The 11841-nt window shown below is 24.2% G+C and overlaps 2 protein-coding genes across 4 annotated transcripts; one reads left to right on the top strand and one right to left on the bottom strand.

Moving 5' to 3' along the window:
• Positions 1–954: 954 nt before the first annotated feature.
• On the top strand, positions 955–2233 carry Ptth (Prothoracicotropic hormone). The gene is made up of 3 exons (XM_035084980.1): positions 955–1008; positions 1602–1961; positions 2042–2233. The coding sequence occupies exons 1-3, from the start codon at positions 988–990 to the stop codon at positions 2204–2206; spliced, it is 546 nt and encodes a 181-aa protein (XP_034940871.1). The 5' UTR covers positions 955–987; the 3' UTR covers positions 2207–2233.
• A 3156-nt stretch (positions 2234–5389) lies between these two features.
• Positions 5390–11335, bottom strand: CNMa (CNMamide). 3 transcript variants are annotated; one of them, XM_035084986.1, is made up of 4 exons: positions 11002–11335; positions 7710–7885; positions 7316–7553; positions 5390–6489 (listed from the first exon to the last, which is right to left on the bottom strand). In XM_035084986.1, exons 2-4 carry the CDS (start codon positions 7875–7877, stop codon positions 6434–6436), a joined length of 462 nt encoding a protein of 153 aa, XP_034940877.1. In that variant the 5' UTR covers positions 7878–7885; positions 11002–11335; the 3' UTR covers positions 5390–6433. The 3 variants fall into 3 exon arrangements, with proteins under 3 accessions (XP_034940877.1, XP_034940879.1, XP_034940878.1); XM_035084988.1 differs by lacking the exon at positions 11002–11335 and adding an exon at positions 8599–8909; XM_035084987.1 differs by lacking the exon at positions 11002–11335 and adding an exon at positions 8603–8907.
• Between the last annotated feature and the right edge of the window lie 506 nt (positions 11336–11841).

Genomic DNA, 11841 nt, shown 5'->3' with positions numbered 1-11841 from the left:
TTGCATATTCAAAAGTATTGCATTCAAATAATCATCTAATCTCATAAGCAATTAAAATATTTATCTTATGTGTGATTGCATCTTTATCTGACAACATTATTTAAGGTCGAATTAACATTTCATACATTTCATTAATCATTATTTATCTACCCTTATATTTTTTTTTTTTATAATCAAAGTGTATTTCTTCTATTGCAGATACTACTCACCCTGCCCTGCAGAATATTTGAAAAATGAACGAACCGCATTACAATATTCAAAATAACCTTAGGCTGATTGAAGGAATTCAACTTTTTTTTTTGAAATAACATCTTTGATAGATACATTTACTATTTTACAAAAATTTGAATCTATCAAATTGGATTTAACAAAAAAAATGTTATATCTGTAAGTCAAACATCATAAAAATCAGTTAAATCAAAAACAGTACATTTCATGGTGTACAATGATTACAAAAGATTTCTTTATCAACAAATTTATTTGTTATCGATATTCATCTACTTTAGGAAAAATTTTATTTGGTTTTCACATACAAATATGTATTATGAGGCATTGTGTAAGTAATAATAATAATAATAATAATAGTAATGAATGTACATATTATACATAAAACAGTAAAAAAAAAGAGTTTGATAATTTCATTTCTTCAAACAATCTTTATGTATGGTATATTTACACAAAATGGGGTTTTTTTTTAAATATTTCGTAAATATTTATATTTACTGTTATAAAAATTTACTTTCTCATTAGATGTAAAACCTGTCGTGAGTCTTTCACATAATCAACAACGGTTTAGTTTTGATATTATTTTCTGCTATCAAATAACATCTAATGGATTCCTGAGTTAAGGATGTATCACCTTTGGCATTATGGGGGTGTCAGTTTATCCTTTGTTAGAATTCAGTATATAAGGTATAGATTCAATATTTTTTCTCTCATAACTAGTCTACCAGTCTGGTCATTCCGTTAGAGTAGAAAGAAACAGAAATGAAGACTACAATTGTTTGTGTAAGATGTCATTCAGTGTTAACTAGTTTTTAGTATTAGATTGATTTAACAATCAACCCGATATGAAATATTAATTAATTTGTGTTAAATAAAATTTATTTAAATTAAAACAATTTTATAAATACGTGGAATTTTAAACAATCATTTCGGATTTGTAGAAACGTTTCAAACTATTCACTTGATTAAAAATTATAATATTATAATAGTAAAAAAATGACACTTTATTTTTGTGTGCTATTGATAAATAAAATAAATAATAACAATTAATTTATTAATTTATTATAATATTTGTTTAGATAAAATAATCGTTTATAGTAATAATAGTAGTCTTGTAAATTTTGTTAAATTTAACAAATATATATTTCAATAATTTCATTTCATTTCTCATTTGAGTTTTAGTTCAACTGAACATTCCAAACCAGTACACTTTATTATATGTATTCATTTAATGTACTTTTGTGTGGAAATTTGAACATTGCATTATAACGTAAAAATTATATTATATTAACATAACATTTTATCGTATGTTAAGAAATCCATTTTTTTGTTTGAGTGATTTTATAAATAATTTAAAAAATTAAAATGATTTTTAGATGATTCTACTGTGTGTAAAAATGATGAAAAATTGTCAAGCTTATAATTCAGCACAGTGGACGAATATTATCCTTGATTCTGATTCCTTAGATGATGATAGAAGTTGGATAAATAACCCTGAAGGATATTTATATGCTGAAAAACGTACTAAAGATACTGAGCAAATCAATAAATTACGTTCATCATCGAAAGATTTATTTTCATCTCATGGGCCCTGGCAATGGTTATGCCCTTGTGAAACTCAGTATGATATTGTTGATCTTGGACAGGGAAACTATCCTCGATATCTTGCCACTGCTCGTTGTGTGGCAAAACCCTGTCATGGAAAATTCAATCCATGTAAATTAATTTACTATAAGGTATGTCATTTCTCGATAATTTATTAGTACTTTTTATTTAATTTTATTTTAATCAATCTCGATTAAATTCATTATTACAGGTTCATGTTTTAAGTCAAAGGGAACTTGATGATCGAAGTGATGCAGCTGATGATACGTACATCGACCAATCTTTATTACCAGAATCTCTCCAAGTAAAATGGCAACTCAAACCACTTAAAGTTGCTGTTGCATGTATTCCTGCTACAGAAGGACAAAATAACTGATCAAAACGTGATTTTAATTGAATTCAATTAATCCCTTCACCAGTACTTAAGACTATTCATTCTTTCATATATTTAAATCGTGATCGTATCTTCTTTAGATATTTATGATTCAAAAAATAATACATTATAATAATAATAACAATAATAATAATAATAATAAACGAAAAATAAATTAATATATACATTTTCTTTAAATGACATTTAAGGCTTCATTTTTACCGTGTAATGAATAATATTTTTATCAATAAATTAGAAAAAATTGTTCAAATTATCAATAACATTATTCGAGCTTTATTCAATTCTTATTTCTGAAATGCTTAATTAATAATTATTTAAATATTCAACAATAAATAATTTATAATACTTATCTGTTGATCATAAATTGAAAATAAAAAATTCGAAAGTAAAGTTTTAATTAGAGATACTTTCAACAAAGATTCAAAATACCGGCAGCGTGACTGTTTTAATATTGAGAGGATAAGTATTAATGAAGTCTTACGTGCTTTGATTTCATTAAACTATCATTTAAATTGCAATTTCAAATAAATTATTTAAAAAACATTTTATGATTACTTAGTAATTCGTTGAATTGCTATTATTATTGTTGATTTGTACACTCAGCAAAAGTTCAAATGATTAAATCAATAAAACTTTTTTGCTTCTATTCAAAATAATAAACATTCATATTTTATTTGGCCATATTTATTTCAAACTTTTTTATTCTTCTATTTCTTTGTTATCAATAATTTATTATAAAAATAGTCAACAATTGTTAAAAAATAAAGTCAGTTGAGTGTTTTAAGTAGAGTGCATGTGCAAGTTTTCATAAAAGGTAAATATTTGATGATGATGATGATCATGATGATAAGGAAGGTGGAAAATACTCGATGTCTGTAGATAAAATTAATTGACCTCTTCAAAAGATATTTTTTTTTTATAAAGTTTTAACATAAAGCAACATGATATTATAATTGTACATATTAACATATCAGCAATTATTTAATAAATTAATATATTATAGTGGTAAAGCTTTAGGAAAGTTATGTTTGCTTTTGGATTACATGCTTTCATTTCATCTATCAATTGTTCGTAGTGACACATGTATAGATATATTTATAGTATTCTGTATAGATATAGTGGAACATTGCGTGTGAACAATTTACGAATAACTTTTGATTTATAATTCACATATTTCACGTAATACGACAATATCCACATAATTAATTCGAGAAAAACGCATTCATGTATATATTATACAACAGTAATCTACAACTATAGAAATATTTCTCTCGTATAATTACAATATTCAAAGTACGTCTTACATTTTGAACAAACTATTTTCATAGTTTATTTTGAAATTTGTTAAATTTACAAATACGTGATCATGAAATTAATAAATAGAGTGTGCTTTCAGTAGCAATATATCGATTTTTATAATGACATTATCTATTTTGTTGTCATATTTCGGACTCCGAAAAGCTCTTATATTCACTTGATTAATTTATCTTTGGTTGAAACTTTTCGAAAAAAATAAAGAATGACACATGTTGCATGTCATTTATTTATATATGTATACATATAGAAATTTTTATCAGTATAAAACACATACATATGAATTCTAATATACATAAAGAGCAGCTCTTTTATCTGCAGTCAATGAAATTTTACTCTAAAAAGGGTTAGTAAGTCATCAGCAACCTCCCTACATCCTATTCACCTTTCAAAACTTTATTCGTGTATTTAATGAAACTTGTATGATGTTTTTTAACTAATCAAATTCACTTCTCACAAAGTAATAATATAATAAAAAAAAAAATAATTGCCTCCTTCAAATACATCAAATAAAACTATCTTAACATGTAAAACAAATTATTCCATTTTTTAACTTGAATTTATCGTGCTAATTACATAAATAATAACATGTCGTTAATACAGCAAAATAGTGTAATATATTTAATTACTACTTTTTGCGATTTAATTCAAAATATTCTAGTTTAAATTCTTTAGGATTTTTTTTATAATGAATATATTATCAACAATGTATATTTTACTGAAAATTACTCAATATTTGGATAATTTTTTTAGATGAAGGTGAAAGCATTGCTTCAATTAAAGAGTACGTAAATAAATAAATTTTTTTTTAAATTTCAAAAGATTCAATACTTTTCATGTTATAATATTTAAGTTTAGTTGCAAAAGTGGTTTTATTCATATTTTATCGTAGAAATTTTAAAAATTTATTTCGTAGAAAAAAAAAAAACATTTTACTTAAAAATTCTTTGATTTGCAACTTCATATATAAAGTTAAAATCAATATGGCGGCATTCGCTGACATGCGCATTCATAAAGCGGGAGAAAATATTGTTTTGACACAACAGATAAAAGATAATAGAGATGTATGTACACTCGGCTTCATTAATGCCTATAATAGTGTATATCTTCTGAGCAATTACCGACTGCAGAAAAAGTTTTTTTTGAAGAAAAGTTGCCGATCTATGATGTTTCAAGCTCAGGATGTATTTAAAAAAGCTACCTAAAAAAATTAGCTAACTAAATTCGGCTTCATTAAATAATTGTTATAATTAGAAAGATAATAAAAAATGTTACATACAAGAATGATTAGAATAAATGTGATGAAAAATAAATAATCAAGTATTTTTTATCAATTACGATTATCTTGATCTTGAAATAAAGAAAAAAAAATTAATTTTTAAAAAGCAAATGATATTAACTCAAGTTCAGAATACGCTTGAAATTGTGATAAAAATATTTTATCTCTTATACTTCCTGAAATATCAACGCTGAAATTTTTTCTGAATAAATTGATCCCCTTGAGATTCAGGTTTTTTGAAAGATTTCTTATAATCTATCAGACCGTTTTAAAGCACTGGTCCAAGTCGTTATTTTGCAAAAGTGAATTTAAACTTCTTTTGAAATAAACAAATATACATATATACAGGTAGATTTTTTTGATAATTCAATAAAACCATCGAATAGCAAGTAGTTTACAATTACAAAATGAAAATAGATGCCAGTACTATCAAGCTAGAATTAGCAATTAATCATTGGTACTATTATTTTCGTTATTCGTTCTTTTTATATTTAATCTCAATATCTATTATAGTATAATATCCATTTACGATAATAACCTTTGATAAGTTTGGAAAATGAATATAATAATTGTGTTCTTCCAATCATTTATTTTTGTTTCTTCAATGGAATTCATTTTCATATGGATATTACACATTGACTTGAATAATAAGCCTGCTGTTGCAACAAAAAAAATATTCAGGTACAATATACATTTGATAGAAGAGTAAGTTTTTTTTTTAAGATGCATAAATATACATATCACTTCAATACTTTTAACAATAATCGTAAACGGTACAAATTTTTACATGAACAAATACAAAGAAGATGTATATTTTGATACGTATCAGAATATTTTTGAATTACACACGATACGACTCTTTTTCTTCTCATAAATAAAAAATAATAATAATACGATAGTGGTAAAACAATAAATTATGTAATAATAATAATAAAAGAAATCACAATAATAACGTTAATATTAATAATAATAATAATAATAATATCTTGATAATAATTGAAAATATAAATATTATTTTTTCGAAGGGTACAAAGATGGTTTTTTTATAATTTTTTTCTTCGTATTTTCATTCTCGTCATACTTTCGTCTACTCACTCATTCAACACTATTGGTTACAAAACCATTACACATCAATTTAATTACATACTATCATTTTTGTTAATGTTTTTATAATTCAAGTTTCTGAAGGATAAAAATTGTACATTTTTTCGTTCGTACAGTTTATTTTTAGTTTGTTAAATGATTGCCTTTGTGAACATTTGTATATTTGTTCTTATTCCTCATAGTATACAATTAAAAAGTTATAATTTTATAAATCTTTTGTACCCTTCTTAGTTCGTAATGTTATTCACAAAGTTTTACAATATTAAGCATAAGATGATTATAGTTAATAACATGTTATTAAAAAATTCGTTTCTGTCGTTTGAATAATTTTTCACTGGAATATAAATTTTTTTTGAACATAATTTATCGAAACAGGGTTAGTGAATGATAATAAAAAATCAAATTTACATTTCTCTGAAGGTTCAAAAATAATTGAGGACTTTGGTATTGGACACGATGAATAAGTTGACAAATTGATGTACACGTTGACAAAAAGATGATAATCTGTCAGTTTACAATTGCCGTTTGCGTCCCATATTACAAATCTTGAAGTGGCATAAAGCCATGTCTGAAACATAGACAATGCCACATGTAGAAAAACGATAAATTAATGTTGAATGTATTATGATGACAATTACAATCATTAAATACAATTGATATGGTTGGCGCCAATCTTTAATAAACTACGACATCGATTATCGAGAATGTTCCAGATATCTTCAATACTTATTTGCGATATAAACAAGTTAAATGATCGGTTTATACATATGTGACGTCGTGATGTCGTCAATTTACAGTATAAGTTAAGTGGTTAAATTAAAAGATCGTATTTTGTTGATTTGCAAATAATGTACATTGATATTACACTACTTGTGCAATATTTGCTTTTATTTTTACTTTGAGAAAATTAGATGATCTAGAAGTAAGGTAAATGCATTAATAGTCTACCTAGACATTTTATATTAATTTTTTTTTTATCATTATTATTTATATAAATGGCGAGGTTTTACACTTCAAATCAAAGTGTGCCAATTTACACATTTTTTGTATGTCAAAATAACACACTTTAGAACAATGAAAATTTATGGTACACAGGCTCGGTTTTTAACTGATTTAATAATTTGAAATTGTTTAAAATAATAAATTAAATTTCACCACTTACTAGGAGATCTATTTACAGTGTAGTGAATATGACCAAGTAATTGACATAATTAGCAATCATATACTCTGCATTTTATTGTTGTTTTGAATAATTTTTCGTATTTTTAATAATCAATTGTATTTAATAGATAATTATTTTTCGACATATTCAAATTTGGCTATCTGGTATTTTTTTTTTATATTTTATTATTATTTCTATTATTATTAAATGTGTTCTAAATAATAAAACTTACATGAACTAGTTCGTTTTCCTGAATGCGTGGGTCCGGGATTAACTATTGCACTCGGAATTGGTAACATCTCTGGTCCTTCAATTCCTAACTCTGGTGGAATTGAATGACTTGGTATCCGGTGATTCCGTGATTTTGCCTCCAACATAGCTTGAATCTCCATTTGAGCGACTAATTCACGTTCTTCTTCAATAATCTCACGTTTTAATTCCGCTACTTCCTTGAGTCTTTGAAGAAGCAACTGCGAAAAAAACTTTCCATTACATTTTTAATCATACAAGTAAAAAAAAAAGTAAATACCCTTATTTAATGATATTAAGCAATTTTAATAAATTTATAAAATTTTATGTATTACAAATTTTATATTAACAATAAAGTGTGATGCAAAAATACTTACAGAATTAACGGTGTCATCAAATAAACTTTCGGATGAAACTTGATCTAATAATCGATCCGGATCAGCAAAGACAAAATTGTTCGTTGTTATGAGAAATAATGAAATGAACGTATACCATAAACACGAATGTTGGGTATTAACTTTTTTCTTCATGCTTCCGTTGATCATCAAAAATTCTGTAATCAATTTGATAAATTTATCAATAAATATTTTAATTAAGCACATTATAATTCGTATATAATAAACAACAATTTTTTTTAATTTAAAAAATGGTTAATCAGGTAATAAAGTATATGTTTTGTCCGACGGAAAATAATATTCCACTTGTTGCTTCAATAGAATAGAAATAATATTTACATTTTAAAATATAATTTATCATGATCACTTGAAAATTCACTATTATAATTTATACTGAAAAATTTTAGTCCCAAAAAACTTTCATACAATTATCTACTTCTTTTTTTTATTTAATCTTAATCACCGTACGATAATAAAGATGTTACCTTTTATGTTTCGTAATTAAATAAAAATATTGCTACATTTAATATATTTTACAATTATTAACGTTAATTTATTTTTGTTCACAAATTTTTTAATCATTTAAACAAATATGTTTGTGAGTACATTTTAAGTGGATTTTTTAAATTATTTGTAATTATTAAATATTAAATATTGATCAAATTTTTATGTCAATTTATGATAAGGAACATGTATTTAAATGATACTATAAATTATCAAAAATATGAAATAGCAAAGTTTTTGAATTCGTTTTTGTAATGTGATTTTTTATATCCGAACGAAATAATTATTTTATTGATATATAAATAAATATCTTATAATTTATAAAGCTTATTATTCAAACGGTTAATCAAAATCAAACATCCTTTACTTGCCGATTAACTTTGAGAATAATTTATTTTCACTACTTCTTTGAAACGTTAGTTATAAGTATTTCAGAAGGGTTAAATTGAATTCACAGTGATTGAATTGTTATTTAAATGTTAGGGGAACTCTTTTAATAGTCAACGAATGTTCGAAGAGTGAATTGTGGAGGGCTGAGACACCCTCTATTATACCTCTGATATCCACCACTACCGAGATTCGTACCCCTCTCTTGCCACCTGTAGGACCACATACGGATAGAGAAAAGATGCCCGATCATCCCACGCGCATCGATTCATTCGTTTTCTTTTTTTTAAGTGTATCTATCGGCTATTTTTTTTTGTTTTTTGTAATTTGAAATTCTTATGAAAGAAAAATGAGTTTCCTTTCTTTACATCTCAATTAATCATTTTCAGTCTTTTAATCATTCATTTTTGTATTGAATGGACTACTTGAACACTGAAAATTTCTCTTGGAATGTGGTGAATCTTGGATGAATAATTCTTTAGTTGTACTACTTGGAAATTTGAAAGCTCAACTAAAATACCTTGACAATCATGTCAAAAATTTATTATTTATTTTTTATCAGTTAATAAATATTTTGTACTTATTTATTTAAAATGATTAGTGATAAGGAATTGGCATTTAGAGCATTATTAATTTTTTTCTTTCTGTTTGACTCATTATTAAAGTTATCGAAAGTTTTTATATTTCTTAACTTTTTCCCCGAGTAAGTTATTTAATAACGAAATAAATTGATGTTATATCTATTATAATATTCTACGGTATATTTTTAAAAAAAATTTTATCTACTACTAAGTATTTTATTTTTCGTTTGTAAAATTTTATCATAGATTATAACAAATATGGTTATATCTAAATTTAATTGATGAATAAATTTTCTATTTTATAAACAAAAAGAACTCAAATGAAATCACTTTATTCATTTCAATTAAATATTTATTTTTTATATAAGATTTTTTCCATTATTTCATGCATCTTAAATTCTTCTTGTATCTATATTTTTTGATTAATTCAATATTATATTGAATTAATGAAATTATTTCGTATTAATAATAAGATTATTGTCGTATAGTTAAAAATATTAAAAGTCATTTATTTATTAGACGTTTGTTATTAAAAAGTAAATTTAAAGGTCAAATAACAATGTGAATAAAGTAGATAATTGAACAAGTTTAATTGGAACTATGAATTTTCAATTTCACAATTTAATTACTTTTCTTTATTTGTTTTTCTATAATTTATCCACCAAAAACATCAAGTTTTATTCGTAATAAAAATTTTAAAAAATTCATCTGTTCGGTAATCTCTCAATGAAGGATATAATTGAATTCAATAATATATGTATGTTTCCATCAAGTAATATTAATTATAATTTTTTCGTTACTATTGTATTGTAAAGTGACATAAATTTTATTATTAATTATCTCATATACTTTTTACCCAACAATCAAATCAATAAGTAGTATTATATCGATATAGTCAGGCGTGTATTATTAAAAAAGTTTACGTCATACAAATGATCATAAATAATACATTAATAAATAGTATGAAAGTGTTAATATTATCATTGAAAAAGCTTAAAGAGATGTTGCATATAAATTATCCATAATTTGTAAATAGCTTAATCGTAAATTATAACCAAGGAAGGATATTAATATTTGTCAACCACGTAGATATACAAATTTTTTATAAACATTTTGTGTATTATTGTTTACTAAGTTATTATTACGTATAAAAAAATTAGAATCACTTCACACGTGTTACTGGGTTGTTAAATAAATCGTTGAAAAAACATAATATCTTAGGAGGGTGAAATATCCTTTTTTTTCTATTTTTTTCAGCTTATAAATAATAACACAGTAGTTAGTAAATATTTACATTTTTATGAGAGTGAATAAAATCCAAGTTAAAGGTTTCTATTATAGGAATAGTGAAAGTAAAATGAGCTAAATTTCATTAAAAAATTTTAATAGAAATTTCATAATTATTGAAAGCAAAAAAAAAAAAATTTCCAGTATATAATATGGAAAATTTTATCATATATCTGATGTCTTTTTGATATATTTTTTTAACAAGCAGTTACTCGAAAAAGAATTGAGGACCCTTCTGAGGACGTTGATGGTTGAAATCAATTAGATGATGATAATCAAAAAATTACTCTTGATCAATTACAAGAGTTTGAAAATAGTCATAATGATTCTTGATCTGCAATAATTTATGAAGATATTTTTTTTTAGCCACATCAACTTTTATATCACCAATGAAAGTGATGGTAACTACTTTTAGTACATTTTAAAACATTTCAATTTAAATTACTAAAGGGTAATGATATATTATAATATATTTTTACTATGACATTATTGTTATAAAAAACGAGTATATTTACCAAATAAATCTTTTGATGATAATTTTGTGGATTATAATTAGAAAAAATGTCTATACTTTTTGATGATAATTTTTGAAAAACATGTATCTGATTGTCTTCGTATAAACACTAATCACACCACTAAGTCATATCCGTAACTGAAAAATTCCAAAACAATAGGAAAATCCAAATAAAGTTATCATTAGTTGATGAAAATAATTTCACAAATATTTACACAGTATTTAATAAACTTGATTTGATGAAAGTAGAGAAAATATTTTGCAACATAATAAATTTTTAATTTGATCGAATTGTAAGGTCACTGCATTTAATGTTTTGCGAGTATTGGTCCTCAAAGTCAATCGCGTTTACTTATAAGCATGTCATCCCCACTTTAACAAGAAATTTATCTGTCACAGAATATGATGACAAACTCCTTTTTATATTAGCAGCCAGCTTGGCACCATAGTCTCGTTAATGCCTTTTCAATATTGTATCGTAGTATGTAGTGTACATTGTTAAATATTTTTTATTATTTAAAAATTATGATATATGTTATATTGTTAATTTATATCAATAAAGCAAAATAATTAAGTATCATTGATATAATGATAAAAAAAAGACAGATAGAAATAAAAATAATTGAATACTTATTAATTCCAAGAGAATGACGTAATGAATTTTAGAAAAAAAAAGTCTAGAACTACATTCGATAATATTCATACAACCTCGTACGGGTACGAGCCAAATTTTTTTATCTCCTTTATTGCGACATTATATACACTAAATAAATCAATTTTATTGCGTTTTATTATGATATGTTGGTTATATTTTTAATGGGAATTATAATTTTTAGTAGTA

The sequence above is a fragment of the Chelonus insularis genome, unplaced genomic scaffold (genome assembly GCF_013357705.1).
Source record: "Chelonus insularis isolate UGA/USDA-ARS -01 unplaced genomic scaffold, ASM1335770v1 contig_398_pilon, whole genome shotgun sequence".
Lineage (NCBI taxonomy): Eukaryota > Metazoa > Arthropoda > Insecta > Hymenoptera > Braconidae > Chelonus > Chelonus insularis.
This window is presented reverse-complemented; position numbering and strand designations above follow the sequence as displayed.

Excerpts from the sequence above, each read along its gene's own strand:
- Ptth (XM_035084980.1), top strand. The coding sequence starts at position 988 with ATGAAGACTACAATTGTTTGT. Across the intron at positions 1,009-1,601 it reads TGAAGACTACAATTGTTTGT|ATGATTCTACTGTGTGTAAA; the intron begins GTAAGATGTCAT and ends AATGATTTTTAG. Across the intron at positions 1,962-2,041 it reads GTAAATTAATTTACTATAAG|GTTCATGTTTTAAGTCAAAG; the intron begins GTATGTCATTTC and ends TCATTATTACAG.
- CNMa (XM_035084986.1), bottom strand. The coding sequence starts at position 7,877 with ATGATCAACGGAAGCATGAAGAAAAAAGTTAATACCCAACATTCGTGT. Across the intron at positions 7,554-7,709 it reads TTGATGACACCGTTAATTCT|TTGCTTCTTCAAAGACTCAA; the intron begins GTAAGTATTTTT and ends TTTTTTTCGCAG. Across the intron at positions 6,490-7,315 it reads AGGAAAACGAACTAGTTCAT|ACATGGCTTTATGCCACTTC; the intron begins GTAAGTTTTATT and ends TCTATGTTTCAG.